General features: G+C 39.8%; 1 protein-coding gene across 1 annotated transcript; it reads left to right on the forward strand.

Moving 5' to 3' along the window:
* The first annotated feature begins 2,316 nt into the window (after positions 1-2,316).
* znf800b (zinc finger protein 800b) lies at positions 2,317-16,535 on the forward strand. Its single transcript, XM_052118863.1, has 6 exons — positions 2,317-2,412; positions 5,657-5,798; positions 9,441-9,536; positions 9,710-9,853; positions 10,959-12,144; positions 15,322-16,535. Coding segments are annotated over exons 2-6 (1,545 nt in total). The 5' UTR covers positions 2,317-2,412; positions 5,657-5,680; the 3' UTR covers positions 15,323-16,535.
* Positions 16,536-17,239: the final 704 nt, after the last annotated feature.

Here is a 17,239-nt window from a genome sequence, read left to right on the forward strand (position 1 = left end):
ATTCAAAGGTATTTACAAAAGAACTAAAGTATAAAGTATTACTAAAGTAGTGTAATCAAAATGACATCACACATTAATTGATAGTTCATGAGGCCAGAATATTGCTAATTAACATATTAGTATATAGACCGTATTATTCAGAGTAGTGTTGTATTTACTTTTGGACAGAAATGATAACGTGACTGTGATACTAGCACTTCAACGGGTTGTTGTACTGTTTTAAAGGTCCCAGAGTTTTCTGGAGTTCATTGTTGGCTGAAAATGTTGTTTTTACCAAGTTTCCGATCATTTAAACAACTTATAAACCCATTGGAGAGACTTTAAGTGTATGTATGTATATAATAGCATTGCTAGCTTTATGCATTCTGTATTAAAGGAATATTCCGGGTTCAATACAAGTTAAGCTCAATCGACAGCATTTGTGGCATAATGTTGATCACTACACACATTTATTGGAAGAGGACTTCAATGGAAGTCAATGGGGCCAATCTGTAAACATTAAAACACTCACTGTTTTAAAATTATAGCCCCAAGACGTAAACAACATGTGTGCTAACATGATTGTAAAGTCATACTTACTAACCTTTTCTGTGTAAAGTTATAGCCAATGTTGCGACCCTGTTGCAATGACGCTGCAACACGACCATAAAAGAGAGTATTTAAAATCAGCTCAAATAATACACACGTTTTAACAGAAGAATTCATTTAAGTTATTTTATAAAAGTATAATCTTTTCTGCCTTCCAAAACTACTTTCCAAAAGTTGGCCCCATTCACTTCCACTTCCTTTTTTTTGTCATTATCAACATTATTGCAGAGATTGATCTTATCTTGAATTGAACATAAAATCTATTACTTTAATGTTTTAAGTCATGAAATGCATCTAATTAGGGCAAAGACATATATATATATATATAGTGGCATTAATACAGATACCACCACAACATTAAAACCACCTGCCTAATATCATAGGTCCCTCTTGTGCCGCCAAAACAGCACCAACCCGCATCCCAGAACAGTATTCAGAGTTTATATTCATCTCAGCACAATTGTACAGAGTGGTTATCTGAGTTACTGTAGACTTTATCAGTTTGGGCCATTCTCTGTTGATCTCTCTCATCAATAAGGCATTTCAATCCACAGAACTGCCGCTCACTGGATGTTTTTTGTTTTTAGCAGCATTCGGAGTAAATTCTAGAGACTGTTGTGTGTGAAAATCCCAGAAATACTCAAACCAGCCCATCTGGCACCAACAATCATCCATGCGATTATCTAATCAGCCGATTGTGGGGCAGCAGTGCAGTGCATAAAATCATGCAGATACGGGTCAGGAGCTTCAGTTAATGTTCACATCAACCATCAGAATGGGGAATTTTATTTATCTCAATGGAGCGTGGCATGATTGTTGGTGATGGGCTGGTTTTGAGTATTTCTGTAACTGCTGATCTCCGGGGATTTTCACACAGTCTTTAGAGTTTACTCCAAATGGTGCCAAAAACAAACAAAATATCCAGTGAGCAGCAGTTCTGTGGACGGAAACGTATACATTTACATTTATGTATTTGGCAGCGCTTTTATCCAAAGCGACTTGTAGTGCACTTATTACAGGGACAATCCCCCCCGGAACAACCTGGAGTTAAGTGCCTTACTCAAGGACACAATGGTGGTGGCTGTGGGGATCGAACCAGCAACCCTCTGATTACAACTTATGTGCTTTAGCCCACTACACCACCACCACTCGACATACATAAATAATATTATGCTGATGCTAATATAAGTAGTATTATATATTTTACATAAGTATATATATGAGTTATAGTATCTATATTTATAGGAAATTGTGTAAAAAAAAAACAACACAATTATAATTTAACATTTTAAAGTAAAAAATGGGCTTATTTTAAACGTAATTAATTTTAATAGGTTCAAAAAATGTAATTTAATAAACGCATTTTGTTTGTGAGAATGACCCCTTAAAAAGCTTATGTCGGGGTTCAAGTAAATCTATAAATTGGCGTCATATGTGTCATTTCACATTTGCATTGGCGTTTAATTTGATAGTCATATGATTAGCATATTAAATCATGATATCAAACTTACGTACTCAATATCCACAAGTGATATACAGTACACTTATTTGCCCTCTGGCCCAACCGAAGTGTCTTGATTACGGATACGGTTACTGTTTATGAATCAGTCCTTATGGAGCTCGAACCTACAACCCTTCAGCGAGCAGTCCAGATCTTTAACCGCCAGGTCACCGCACCACCCTGATAAATCTCCAGTCTTTACACAGCAGTGCATGTGCATGTACTGCTGCTGCTGGTGGAGAGAGAGAGACACATTCATGCGCTCGGAGGCGTAACACGACCCAATAGCTCATAGACTCACCCGGAATTTGAGCACTATATCGGTAAGAACATCCAGAAGAATCTGCATTTACGCCCGACAACCTTTAATGACCCGTTCTCCATGCGTTTTAAACGCGTAAAAGCGTCGCGTCTCCTCCCCAGAACGCGGTTGTATAGCAGAAAATGGCGTCATGGTTCTGTTGTTGTGCGTGTGGATCGAAAGTCGACTCGGTTCCGACTCAAAATGCCATTTCACTGGCCTCGCGTGGTTTATTATATTCGTGTAGCTGTTTCTTGTAACATGATGTGTGGTTTTGTTGTCATTTCTCTCATATGTGCGTCAGGAGAGACCGCGCAAGGCGGAAGGCTCTCCAGTGTTGTGCGCAATGAGGGCCAAAGCGCAGCAGTTTACAACTCGCACATCTGTGTTTTTGAGTTGTACTCTGCATGTTTGTGTGTTTATTGATTTTAAAGGTTATTTTGCATGTTTGATTAACTCAACGGTGCGCTTTGTAATTGTGTCAATCCGCTTTTACAACTCTTGCAACTCTTGTGGGGTTTAAAAGTGCGGGTTTTCATCTGATTTAGTTCATGTAACATTGTAATGCATTTTAGGGGGCTGACTATGTGTATATAGATCATTAGTGCACGTCTCCATCGGCTTTTCGCTCATGCCGGAGGTTTTCCAAAGTCTTTATAAAGTCTCTCAAACACGCGTTTTTTCCGTCGCGCGCACGTTTTTAAATGTAAAAGATAACAGCGCTTACATTTAGATCGGATGTATGAAGAACTGTGCATTGATTTAATAAAACGGGACGCTTTTGGCCACACACGTGTCAACATCTTTGTAAAATGTGTTTTTAAGAGTTAAACTGCTGATTTGAATGAAGCAAATGTGCGGATGTGACGCAATCATGGCGCGTGTTGTAGAACGCTTTGTATGACGTCATACCATTCCATTTGACGCTTAACTAGAAATATGTGAAGTTGCATAATCAATGTGAACTTCAGTATGAAAGTGGAGCGGGGAACATGCTTTTACTTTTACATGCATTTTTTTATTTTTTACATGTTGTTGGGATGTTAAGGAAAGACCATCTGATTAGGAATATCATTTGAGGAGATATAGGCTAGTGTAGAGAATAAATATAATATAATGCTTTAAAGGAGCATGCTAATGCTACATTTTGGGGCTCTTGTATAATATATATATATATTTGTGTGTTTGTGGTTACATGTCATGTTGTCTTTTATTTATTAAAATATTTAAAATGTATTTTTAGAAATGGGCATGTTCATTAGTTGCATAATACATTATTTTTGTAACAGAGAGATTTTTTTTTTTGCTTCCTCTTGTACCTATTTTTAATCGTGTATCTGTGCAAAAGTTTATTTTATAACCTCTCTGAATTAAACCATATTATGAAAATCTGACTGCCAGCCAGAGAGAGCTAAAGATCCAGAATTGTGTTAACCAGAAATACTTCTCAAAGCAGCACATTTAATATATAACTGTAGTGTAGATAGTCTTTGCTTGCACTTTGTTAGTTTGTGTTGGAAATTTGACTCCATCTGGTGTTGCTTTAGGACTTTAAGGGACTTTATATTGTGTTTATGTGAGCAACTCATTCATCTTTTCTGTATGGGGCAAATATGGTTGTGGATCAGTGGTCTCTATCAAATTTGTATATGGGCATATTTGATTGTTTTTCTACCAAACACTCCACTAATGGGCAGCAGAGAGCACAAGAGATATAAGAGAGCATAAACCAGTAAAAAGCCTTTGTTTTTGATGAGTGACTTAAAAATAGTGCAGAATCTGATTCTAAATTTAAATGTGAATTCCTGATTTTCCAGTGTAGTCTCAGTCTTTTGGACCCTGCTGTTATAATAGTAAAGCTGTAGCTTTATGCATGAAAAAACTTTATATTTACAATATATGTTTTGGGCCGTTGTGTGCATGAATGCAGAGGCAAATCTTACATGTTTAATTAGTCTAAAGGCAAATCAGTAAATCTCACTAACTAAATTATACCGTGTACAATTTATAAAAAATGTGAAAAACACTTTTTGTTTTATATGTAAATAAAATATTAAAGCGGTTCAGGAACACCATTCTCAACTTTTTGTTTATTTTATTTATTTTATACGGTGGCCGACAGAGCTCAACGTGCTGCAACCTAAAGAAGACGCATGCAAATAGAAAAAAACGCATGCAAATAAAAAAACACCCACAAATTAAGAAAACATCTTCATCAGTTTCACAACACACGTGTGCTCCAAATACTCACAACACAACCAAATACAGAAACGCGCTGCAAAAGTTCACAACACAACCAAATACAGTATAAAATAATATATAATTGTATGTTTTACTGTGCTTAACTCTGGTATTATTTTTTGTTCTCCTTTTTGCATTAAAAACAAGGAAAAAGGACTGGCCAGTCTGCGCAGAATGTGCTGATGACAAAATTTGTGTCACGCATATTGTGCTCATTCAGATCAGAAGTATACTTTGGACTTAAAGGGATAGATCATTAAAATCCTCTCATGATTTACTCACCCTCATGCCCTTCTAGATGTGTATGACTTTCTTTCTTCTGCTGAACACACATGTGATTTTTAAAAGAATGTATCAACTCTGTAGGTCCAAACAATGCAAGTGAATGGTGACCAGAATTTTGAAGTTCCAAAAAGCACATAAAGGCAGCATAAAAGTAATGCATTTGACTCCAGTAGTAAAATCCATGTCTTCAGTGGTAATATGATATGTGTGGGTGAGAAACGGATCAATATTTAAGTCCTTTTTTACTATAAATCTCCACTTTCACATTTTTGTTTTTGCCGATTGTCATTCTTCGTGCATATCGCCACCTACTGGACAGGGAGGAGAATTTATAGTAAAAAAAGGACTTAAATATTGATCTGAGATATTCTTCTGAAAATCTTTGTTTGTGTTCAGCAGAAGAAAGTAAATCATAGACGTCTGGAAGGGCATGAGGGTGAGTAAATGATGAGAGATTTTTCATTTTTGGATGAACTGTCCCTTTAAGCATTTTAATGTGAGCTGTCTCTGAAAAAGCTCTTATCCTCACGATCACATGACAATACAGCGTCAATTGCTGTTGCATTTGAATGAAAGTATCAGTGAATGGTGTGAATGGCCAGACATTGATTTTGCCTTTATCATTGTGTGTTAATAGTATCTTTGTGAGTGTGTCAAAGTGTTTGTGTTGGGTCTGTTATGGTCACATTGGATTGTTTGGAGTTTCAGCATATTAATCTGTTGTTTTCTTTATCATACAGAGACACATCTGAGGTGGTTTGGAGATGAAGGAACCCATGTCGGAAGCACTCACAACCCCAGCCAATGACAAGTCTTGTCAGACAGATGACATCACAGATGAGGCCGTTGTTCCTGGGCCTGATCATGCAAGCAAGACATTAGGTAATCTTCCACCTTTTGTGTGTATTTTTAGCGTTTAAGGATTTTGAAGGTTTATAAAAGTCAAGAAAATTAATCATATCTGGTTGCATTTGATTTATTAATCTCTTAATTTTAAAATGGTCAGTTCTCACCCAGTTTAATCACCGTATTCTAGAAAAATAGCATCTTTGGATGCTTCTCAAGTAGCAACGTTTTGAAGAGACATCCAGACAGTAGCAACACATTATTTTATATATAATAAAACACAATATATATATATTATAGACTGGTATAACACAGCACCACAACAGTGCCACCTACTGCACAGGAGTGAAATAGTTTATAGTTTAATATTTTTAAGGACTTGGTGTGAATAGACCTTCCGTCAGACGTTCGTCTCGCAAAATCGTCACGGTTTTGGTGCAAACAGGCCTGTAGCCACGCCCCCTCATTCCAAAACCCGCCCTCCAAAGATCATTTTTAGACCAAAACTGAGCAAAAGAGCAGCATTGTTTGTTCTTGTGGTTGTCAAAATCAACAGTGGCTCAATCGCGTCCTCAACGGACAAAAATTATGAATCATAGCCTCAATTATCCGCTTCATATACAACACTATGAGAACTAGCAAAATGAATGATTGACAGGGGAAAAGCGGCAATGGCCGTGGTCGGCGAACACATATTTGTTTGCTGGTTACAATGTGATGTGTACAGCTGTCACAGAGACCGGTGAGATATCTCAGGACACTTATTTCATTAATATCTTTAATATCTTTCTACAGAAAAAGTCCTTTCCTCCACCATGTTGAAAGTTTACATCTCCCCCCAATTCTGAAATTCGGGTATCAAATTGATCAAAACGGCCAGTTCTTAGCCAGAATAGGCTGCAAAGTGTCTGAGTTTATGCGGACAGACAAAAGTCTGACTAGGCAAGAACAGGAACTCCTATCAGTGACGGCAGTACTGTCCTGTACGCGAAATATCCACTGATATGTGGTCTGACCTGCTCACATGGACGATTCTAATCCGAACAACATAAAATGCATTTCAATAGTGGTCCGTCCTCTCTGAAACATCCCACCAGGCGGAGCTCTGAGAGGATTAAAGCGAATTCCTCCACTGCCTGCTATTGTCCCTCACTCAGTAGGGGTCACGATTCTCTGACCCTTACAGATGAGAGTTTGAGCTCCAGCCCCTCACCCTACAGCTTGTGGAAAGCACATACACACACAGTCTATTTAGACTAACCTGACACAAACACACACCTAAAATAGGTCGATGGCCTTAATTTGCCTGATGTTTCAGTCATCTAATGGGCTGAAATGTAAGTGAAGCAAGTAGTTCTGCTATAATGCTGCTTATTTCTCTTATTAACACTTATGACAGACCAAAGTTCTCTGAATAATCGTCCCCAGACACACACATTAGCCAGAAATGATAATCTGAAGTCTAGTTTGCAGTTCTTATGCCAGTGTTTTGGATTGTGGATGTAGCTGATATGATTGATCTACATTCGGAGCTTCAGCTTGTGTTATCTAAATGAGACTTTATTAAAGTTTGCATTATTGATGGAATCTGCATGCGACTGTCTGGATTAGTACTTGTACAAACGTCTGGCTATGAGACAAAGGCTTTTTATTTTTTCCACTGATAATATATCTTCTGCTTGTTTTTTGGATGCCAATATTTGAAGATTTTGATTAATGACACTTTAGTTTGTAGGGCTATTATGGAACATTTATTAGAGGTGTTTGCAAATGTAAAACATTAATTTATAGGGTTTATTACAGAAAATATTGTCTTAAACTGCACTTAAAAGTGCATTCTGTCATCGTTGCTATATGGTAGCAAGCATGCCGTTTTAGACAGTAGCTCTTTGCTTACGTGAGGCAGGGAGAATCGATCTTGTCATAAGAATACAAGGCATGAGCTTGGCTGTGGATAAAGCCACTAAATGATCTGGAGATTGATTAAAGGATCTTGGTGAATTTATGGCTGGATCAGTCAACAGAGCTTGACGGTTAGTTTAGAACGGTCCATTTGAGACTTCTTATATTTGACGTGTTTTATGACTCTGTAAGGGAATTTCCTACAGGAATAGCTGGAAATCTGCCAATGCCTGGACATACACACACTTGCTAGATCAAAGTGATGAATGGACAGTTTTTTGCTTTGCTACGCTTCAGAGTATCTGCACTATGAAGGACTGGTCTGATGGTCTTTGTCGGGTTTCACTGGAAGCCGTCCGTCCGTCCAGTCCGCCCATCCAATCCATCCCATCCCATCCATCTCATCCCATCCACCATCCATCCATCCAACTGGTTTTGGTTCCATCCATCCAACTGGTTTTGGTTCCATCCATCCAACTGGTTTTGGTTCCATCCATCCATCCATCCATCCAACTTGTTTTGGTTCCATCCATCCAACTTGTTTTGGTTCCATCCATCCATCCATCCAACTGGTTTTGGTTCCATCCATCCATCCAACTGGTTTTGGTTCCATCCATCCATCCATCCATCCAACTGGTTTTTGTTCCATCCATCCATCCAACTGGTTTTTGTTCCATCCAACTGGTTTTGGTTCCATCCATCCATCCATCCATCCATCCAACTGGTTTTGGTTCCATCCATCCATCCATCCAACTGGTTTTGGTTCCATCCATCCATCCATCCATCCATCCAACTGGTTTTGGTTTCATCCAGCCATCCATCCATCCATCCATCCAACTGGTTTTTGTTCCTTCCATCCATCCATCCAACTGGTTTTGGTTCCATCCATCCATCCATCCATCCATCCAACTGGTTTTGGTTTCATCCATCCATCCATCCATCCATCCAACTGGTTTTTGTTCCATCCAACTGGTTTTGGTTCCATCCATCCATCCATCCATCCAACTGGTTTTGGTTCCATCCATCCATCCATCCATCCATCCAACTGGTTTTGGTTCCATCCATCCATCCATCCATCCATCCAACTGGTTTTGGTTTCATCCAGCCATCCATCCATCCATCCATCCAACTGGTTTTGGTTTCATCCAGCCATCCATCCATCCATCCATCCAACTGGTTTTTGTTCCATCCATCCATCCAACTGGTTTTTGTTCCATCCAACTGGTTTTGGTTCCATCCATCCATCCATCCATCCATCCAACTGGTTTTGGTTCCATCCATCCATCCATCCATCCAACTGGTTTTGGTTCCATCCATCCATCCATCCATCCAACTGGTTTTGGTTTCATCCAGCCATCCATCCATCCATCCATCCAACTGGTTTTTGATCCATCCATCCATCCATCCATCCATCCATGAATGTATACCAGTGATATATTCTGATGATTTTATTGAGTTCCCTTATAAGAGCTATTACAAAAAAATATTAAAGTGGAATTTTAATTTGAAGGGTAGAATTTAGGAGTATTAATTTAAGAGGATTTTGACTTGTTTTTGATTTTGTGTGTGTAATTGTTTAATTTGTGTATTTGGACGTTTGAAACAAAACCTTTAATTAATAAGAATCCAGACTCAAACTATAGCACTGCACTGACTCTGACTTGCTTACAAATGTTTATGAGGGTGTAGCCTGTCTGTATTCTTAAAATGTTTCTAAAATTTTGTTGTAACTGGATTGTACTGGATGAATACACAACTGTGTGTTTTGTGTTTCAGTAAACTCGACAGAACCCGGTGATCCTCCTCTGCTATTGAGACCACTGCAAACCTCCAAATCAGGAATCCAACAGATCGTTGAATGTTTCCGCACAGGTGCTGCATCTGCTCACGTTCTCTACTCTGTTCCTCTCCCCTCTTTATAATCATAGTGGAATGAATGAGTGTAAAAAAAGAAAGGGGGAAATTTAGAGAATGCAAACACAAGGGCATTACATGACCAAATACAGAACGATAAGATAAGTGTTACCCTCTTGTGTTTTTTGCAGGTACTGCACAGTTAAAACACATTCTCCTTAAAGAGGTGGACACAATCTTTGAATGTAAACTGTGTCGCAGTCTCTTCCGTGGCCTTCCCAACCTGATCACACACAAGGAGATTTACTGTTTACCCAGACTGCATGAATCTGATGGTGAGTGAAACATTGCCTTACTGCTCTCTGAAGACCAGTATTGAGTGAACAAGAAATGTATTTAGTTTTTGTGATGTTCATAGAAATAGGTAAAGCATTCATAGCTTATGGTAAATGGTCTGCATTTATAATGGCGCCTTTTTTAACATTAGAGGTTACCAAAGCGCTTTACACTGTGTCCCATTCACACTCGCACTCCTATACCAATGGCGGCAGAGCTGTCATGCAAGGTGCTATCCTGCCATTGGGAGCAACTTTGGGTTCAGTGTCTTGCCCAAGGACACTTCGGCACGTGGAATCGTGAGGGCTGGGAATCGAACCGCCAACCCTGCGATTAGCGTCCGACCCGCTCTACCACCTGAGCCATAGCCGTCTGATATATAGCTTAAATTAAGTTCACCCAAAAATCCGTATGTCATTCCAAACCCATTTGACTTTCTTTCTTCATTCAATGGAACACAAAACAAGATAAAATATAGATTTTTGGGTGAACTAACCATTTAAAGGTTCTACAATTTTGTATCATTTTATTTGTCCCCTGAAGCCCACTTATAATATTAGTCAACATTTCTTGCACATACAACAGCCATAAGTCACACTATGCTTACGGTCCTTTACAATTGTCGCTTGTCATACTGTACGATTACAAACCCAGTGAGATCTTTGGTAAAAGCCAAGGCACGATGTCCAACATTGTCAGACTTTAGAAACACATCATAGCCAAGTCTCTGAAATCATCCCGATTGACGGCGCTGATTGGGTTGGGTTGACTGGGACCATTGTAGGTGCAGTCACTCTGCACGACTGCGATGCAAAATGTTGTCAGAACTTGCTAGAACTTTGTCAGAGGCTAAGATTTATTGCACAGACAATTCATCGGCTGTTGCTGAACATGTCACACTAATTATCAAAGAGGGATCATGAGAAATCTTTTACGATCCCCAAAATTTGTCTCAGATGGCAAAGTCGTGGTTACTATCATAGAGTGAACATGATGCTAAGATACTGTACCTTTATGTGTTTGTTATATTATTGGCTTAACTCTGAACTTGTAAACTGCCATAGTTTCCCTTAAACAAGGATGTATTTCCTTTTTGTTCTATAGACAACTCTGAAGATGGTAAAAAGGGCATAAAAGATCTGCTGGAAGCCATCTATCCCTGCTCTGATAAACAGGAATATGTACTGACACTGGAGCCCATTGCCAGCAACCAGAATGCAGTGTACCAATACCTGTCCAAAGAGGAAGACGTGCCTCCATCACAGAGCCCCAACCAAACCAGTACAGATAGCTGGGGACATTACAACTCAAACATCCAGGAACAACACACGGAGGAGGTCAACATGGAGGAGGTTGGAGAGGAAAATTGTACTGAGAATGAAGAGGTAGAGTACATGGGCTATGGAGAAGACAACACAGTGGAAATCAAGGCACATCGGGAAAGTGAAGTCCCTGAGGACAAAACAGATGATACAGACATTAAAGACTGCAAGTGCCTCCTCTGCAACAGAACATACAGGGGTAGAGGTTACCTTCGGAGGCACCTGCAGACTGTTCACAAGATTGTTACCTCCAGTTCCAAATCCACTGATCTTACTTCTAATGGCAAGAAAAATGTCAATGGTAGCATTGCAGGGAGTCCTGACACTAGCCCCAGCTCCTCAAGCGAGAATAAGGTCCCGTTCAAGCCTGTATTCTCCATCGGCTTTGACTTCAAGTCGCGCTATTGCAAGCTCTGCAGAAGGACATTCAGCTCTGAGCAAAACCTTGTGAAGCACATCGAGCTGCACACGGACAATGGCAAGGACTTCTACGTCAAGTTTTATTGCTGCCCACTATGCTCCTACAAGACGCGACGCAAGAGAGACGTCCTACGGCATCTCACAGAGTTGCACAAGAAGAAGTCCGCCTACCTGAACAGGATCTCGCAGTCCTTGGAGAGCTGTGCCATTAAGAAACCGGCTGAAGTTGTGCTTAATAAAGATGAGGCGAAAGACCAACATCGCCAAGAAGAAGTGAACGTCAACAACAACCACAGTTCTCCGTATCTCACACGCAGGAACCTGCTTCCAATCACGCCTGGTGTATTGTGCAAGAAGACCTCCAAGGTCGGCAGTAAGAAGCCTGATGGTGCAAAAGGCAATGGCGCCAAGGAATCGTTGCACGTTTGCAACATCTGTAGCCAGGCCTTCAAAAAGGAGAGGTACCTGGGGTTGCACAAGAGAAAACATCATAAAACTGCGGTCAGGAGCGTAACAGGTATAAGGACGAGATCGAAGGTTGTGATTTGGTGAGTGTTTTGAGTCCCAACATCATAAAGAGCCTCTCTCTGCCAAACAGAAGCTCTGTCCAAAATCTAGTGAGCCGCCTTACGGTCTACTGGCAGCTATTTACCGCCTACTTTGGAAAATTATGATGTTAGGAAACTTAGTGTGAATGTGGCCATAGGCTGTAACTCCAAGTACCAAACAAACATACTTAAGTTGCCGCTTAAAAGAACTTCAACTTTCAAAAACATGTCTCGAGACACTTACATTCAGTTCCATTTGTTGCACTGCGTTTAACACTGCAGTCTGAACTGCCCCTTCGAATATAAGTTAAAAATAAGTTTCCTTAGATTCTAGAAGGCAGCAACATTATGTGGCCTACATTTTGCAAAAACCGTCATGTCATTAGCATGCCTTTGATGCCTTAAAATCCTGTCTTAGTAGGCAGCTCACCAGGTTTTGGAACAGGTTTCCCATACCTGCATGTCTCCGCTCAAATAAATAAACACAGACGGTGTTGGAGTTTATGTGTAACAAAGGAGAAGAAGTGTGCTTTGATTGGCGGATTGCTACAATAGCCTTGCACTTAATGAATAAGAGAAATCCCAGGGTGGACTTCCTGCTCTGGTGAATGAAATATGGATCCTACAACAAGGCCCTGGAAAATAGGCCGCCCCAGTCTAACCTCAAGGTTTAAACAGCCCTTAGGGTTCCCGATTTAGTGGTGAGGGGTTTTAAGGGAGCTTCTTTTAAGAGGCAATTATGATAACTCGCCCCTATCCTTGGCTCTGTCACAGGACCAGAGAGACAACAGATGCTCTCTGATCTTTAAATAATGGTGAAATGTTGCCTTGGTTATAAATGTCCACATTTGACGTTCTTGCTTTATTCCATATCAATGCCCAGTTTTCTCTCTTTAGGCTTGTCGAAGTTCATATGTCACCTTTTTGAGTCTGCAGCATTGTACTTGTCTCTAGGTTCCAATAAGTTACATTTAATATGACAAAACATAGAGACTGAATTACTGGCCATTCACAATCGATTAGTGACAGAGTGTTATATTGTAAAAATAGTAAAAGAATATATAATTGCACAACTTGAAACACAGGCTCATTCATCAATATGTATTAGTAAATAGTAATAGAATTAATATGGAACCATGTCCCCCCAAATCAAGGCATTAATATGGTACCATGTCCCCCCAAATCATGGCATTAATATGGTACCATGTCCCCCCAAATCATGGCATTAATATGGTACCATGTCCCCCCAAATCATGGCATTACTATGGTACCATGTCCCCCCAAATCATGGCATTAATATGGTACCATGTCCCCCCAAATCATGGCATTACTATGGTACCATGTCCCCCCAAATCATGGCATTACTATGGTACCATGTCCCCCCAAATCATGGCATTACTATGGTACCATGTCCCCCCAAATCATGGCATTACTATGGTACCATGTCCCCCCAAATCATGGCATTAATATGGTACCATGTCCCCCCAAATCATGGCATTACTATGGTACCATATGCCCCCAACTCATGGCATTACTATGGTACCATGTCCCCCCCAAATCATGGCATTACTATGGTACCATATGCCCCCAACTCATGACATTACTATGGTGCCATGTCCGTCCTAATCATGGCATTACTATGGTACCATGTCCCCCCCAAATCATGGCATTACTATGGTACCATGTCCCCCCAAATCATGGCATTACTATGGTGCCAAGTCCGTCCTAATCATGGCATTACTATGGTACCATATCCCCCCAAATCATGGCATTACTATGGTGCCATGTCCCCCCAAATCATGGCATTACTATGGTACCATATGCCCCCAACTCATGGCATTACTATGGTACCATGTCCCCCCCAAATCATGGCATTACTATGGTACCATATGCCCCCAACTCATGACATTACTATGGTGCCATGTCCGTCCTAATCATGGCATTACTATGGTACCATGTCCCCCCCAAATCATGGCATTACTATGGTACCATGTCCCCCCAAATCATGGCATTACTATGGTGCCAAGTCCGTCCTAATCATGGCATTACTATGGTACCATATCCCCCCAAATCATGGCATTACTATGGTGCCATGTCCCCCCAAATCATGGCATTACTATGGTACCATATCCCCCAACTCATGGCATTACTATGGTACCATGTCCCCCCAAATCATGGCATTACTATGGTACCATATGCCCCCAACTCATGACATTACTATGGTGCCATGTCCCCCAAATCATGGCATTACTATGGTACCATGTCCCCCCAAATCATGGCATTACTATGGTACCATATGCCCCCAACTCATGACATTACTATGGTGCCATGTCCGTCCTAATCATGGCATTACTATGGTACCATGTCCCCCCAAATCATGGCATTACTATGGTACCATGTCCCCCAAATCATGGCATTACTATGGTGCCAAGTCCGTCCTAATCATGGCATTACTATGGTACCATATCCCCCAAATCATGGCATTACTATGGTGCCATGTCCCCCAAATCATGGCATTACTATGGTACCATATCCCCCAACTCATGGCATTACTATGGTACCATGTCCCCCCAAATCATGGCATTACTATGGTACCATATGCCCCCAACTCATGACATTACTATGGTGCCATGTCCGTCCTAATCATGGCATTACTATGGTACCATATCCCCCAAATCATGGCATTACTATGGTACCATATCCCCCAAATCATGGCATTACTATGGTGCCATGTCCCCCAAATCATGGCATTACTATGGTACCATGTCCCCCAAATCATGGCATTACTATGGTGCCATGTCCGTCCTAATCATGGCATTACTATGGTACCATATCCCCCAAATCATGGCATTACTATGGTGCCATGTCCCCCAAATCATGGCATTACTATGGTACCATGTCCCCCAAATCATGGCATTACTATGGTACCATGTCCCCCAAATCATGGCATTACTATGGTGCCATGTCCCCCCAAATCATGGCATTACTATGGTACCATGTCCCCCCAAATCATGGCATTACTATGGTGCCATGTCCCCCCAAATCATGGCATTACTATGGTACCATGTCCAAAACAAATTATAGTATTGCCATGGCACCATGTCCAAAATCCCAAGGAAATACCACGATACTTTTTGTTCGTGTCTTTTTCTAATGATTTCTGTCTTTCTCTCTTAGATCCCTTCTGACAACAAACTGGATTTGCTGCAACACTGGAAACAAATACTGGAAATCAGTGAGGGTGGTTGAGAAAAGTTGAACCACTAAACAAGGATGAAACAGTGCTACCTTTTAATAGAAAACAATGTACAAAAATACTTAGTTTAAACCAACAGTAGGGCATGAGAAACCCACAGACATTTGTGTTTGGCCTTTTGCTTTTGTCACTTTTGGCCTCCAACACACATATTGCAGAATGTGTATGACAAGAACGGTATGCTATTGTCAGCAGTGGTCTAGGATCCATTAATTAGGGCCTCTAATCTCTCTCAGATTTCAGATGAAAATATGCATTCCATTTCTCAGTCGGCATCGGTGAGATTCGGCATTTCCACCCAAAACTGACCAAACGATTCTTCTTGAATCCCATTCGAGTTCTCGGTAAGAGGGCATGGAAGTCTTGCAGTCACGCTGGCGTTGTTCTCATTGGTATTCAATGCAAATGTATGGGGTGAAGGTCTGGATGTCTTTCTTTTTTTAATACTGGGAAAACAACGGATAGGGAGGTGTGATTCAGAACCACTGGAACGTCGTGTAATCTAACTATTTTAAAGGAAAGGTAATTGTTATGTTTAAACAACCATGTGCTTTGGGAATATCACCAGTTTTATTATGGACTGCAGTTAAATGTAAAAATAAAATATCTTTTTATTTGTTATTCCACTGCAGTCCTTTGATAAATTCATGTGTCATCAGTTATCTAGAGCCTTCTTATCTGTTACCTTTCTGTTTTTGTTTGTTTTATAAAGGGATAGTGCATCCAAAAATGGATCTTCTATTGTCATGCATTCATCCTTGTGTCGTTCCAAACACACACAGAACACAAAAGGAGATATTAGGCAGAATGTTCATCTCAGTCACCATTTACTTTCATTGCATTTTTTTTCCATACAATGAAAGTGAATGGTTATTGAAGCTGCCATTATGCCTAACATCTCCTTTTATGTTCCACGGAGGACAGTAAGTATGGGTTTGGAACAACATGAGGGTGAGTGAATTATGACAGAAAATGACATTTTGGAAGAACCATACAATTAATAGATATTGGATAATGGATACTTCTATGTACGTTGACGTCCAAATCTGTATTCTCGGCATTTTGGAGGCTTGAGTTAAAGTTGGTAAAAGTTTTCTTTCTTATCATAAATATGAATGTATCCACCAACAATAAACAGAGAAAATGACTCCATTTGCAAGTTATTGCATTTTGCATTTCTTTTGAATATCGGGCACTGATGAATCGTTCACAGTAAGTCCAAGAATGTGTTAAAACGAAACAAAAAGGGTCAGTTTTGATTTAAATATAATCAATCATACATTTATTGACTAATGTATTCAAAGGTTAAAATATTATTTAAAATCTCAATGAATCTAAAGTGAATAATTGATGTCTCATAATGACTCAGCTGAGAAATAAGGTTGGAAACTCCTGTCATACTTTGATGAGTAAAAAAGTCAATCACTAGAGGGCAGTAGCACACTTTTTATAAACCAGTTATTTAAGCACAGAGGAGCCAATCTATACATTCCAATAATTTGACTGTTTGCAAATATAGATTAGCTTTAAAAGTTCAGCCTGATGTCAGATTGTCAAAAGAATGGCTGATTAAGTGTTGACAGGGCAGATGCCACCACATGTTGAAGAATGCAGACCAACTCAATGACTTTAACTGGATTTTCTCCATTCTCTTTTGTATATATTACAGTAACAAAATCATTCAAATGTTTTAAAGGCAGTAAAACAAATACTAACATGATTATATATATATATATATATATATATATATATATATATATATATATATATATAATATTCCTTACATTTATATAGCACTTTTCTAGGCACTCAAAGCGCTTTACATAGTATAGGGGGAAT

This window comes from Xyrauchen texanus, chromosome 45, assembly GCF_025860055.1.
Source record: "Xyrauchen texanus isolate HMW12.3.18 chromosome 45, RBS_HiC_50CHRs, whole genome shotgun sequence".
Classification (NCBI taxonomy): Eukaryota; Metazoa; Chordata; class Actinopteri; order Cypriniformes; family Catostomidae; genus Xyrauchen; species Xyrauchen texanus.

What these genes read in the sequence shown, in the direction of transcription:
- znf800b (XM_052118863.1), top strand. Translation starts at nt 5,681, where the DNA reads ATGAAGGAACCCATGTCGGAAGCACTCACAACCCCAGCCAATGACAAG. An exon ending in CGTTGAATGTTTCCGCACAG is followed by an intron (nt 9,537 to 9,709) that starts GTGCTGCATCTG and finishes TGTTTTTTGCAG; the next exon opens with GTACTGCACAGTTAAAACAC. An exon ending in CAGACTGCATGAATCTGATG is followed by an intron (nt 9,854 to 10,958) that starts GTGAGTGAAACA and finishes TTTGTTCTATAG; the next exon opens with ACAACTCTGAAGATGGTAAA.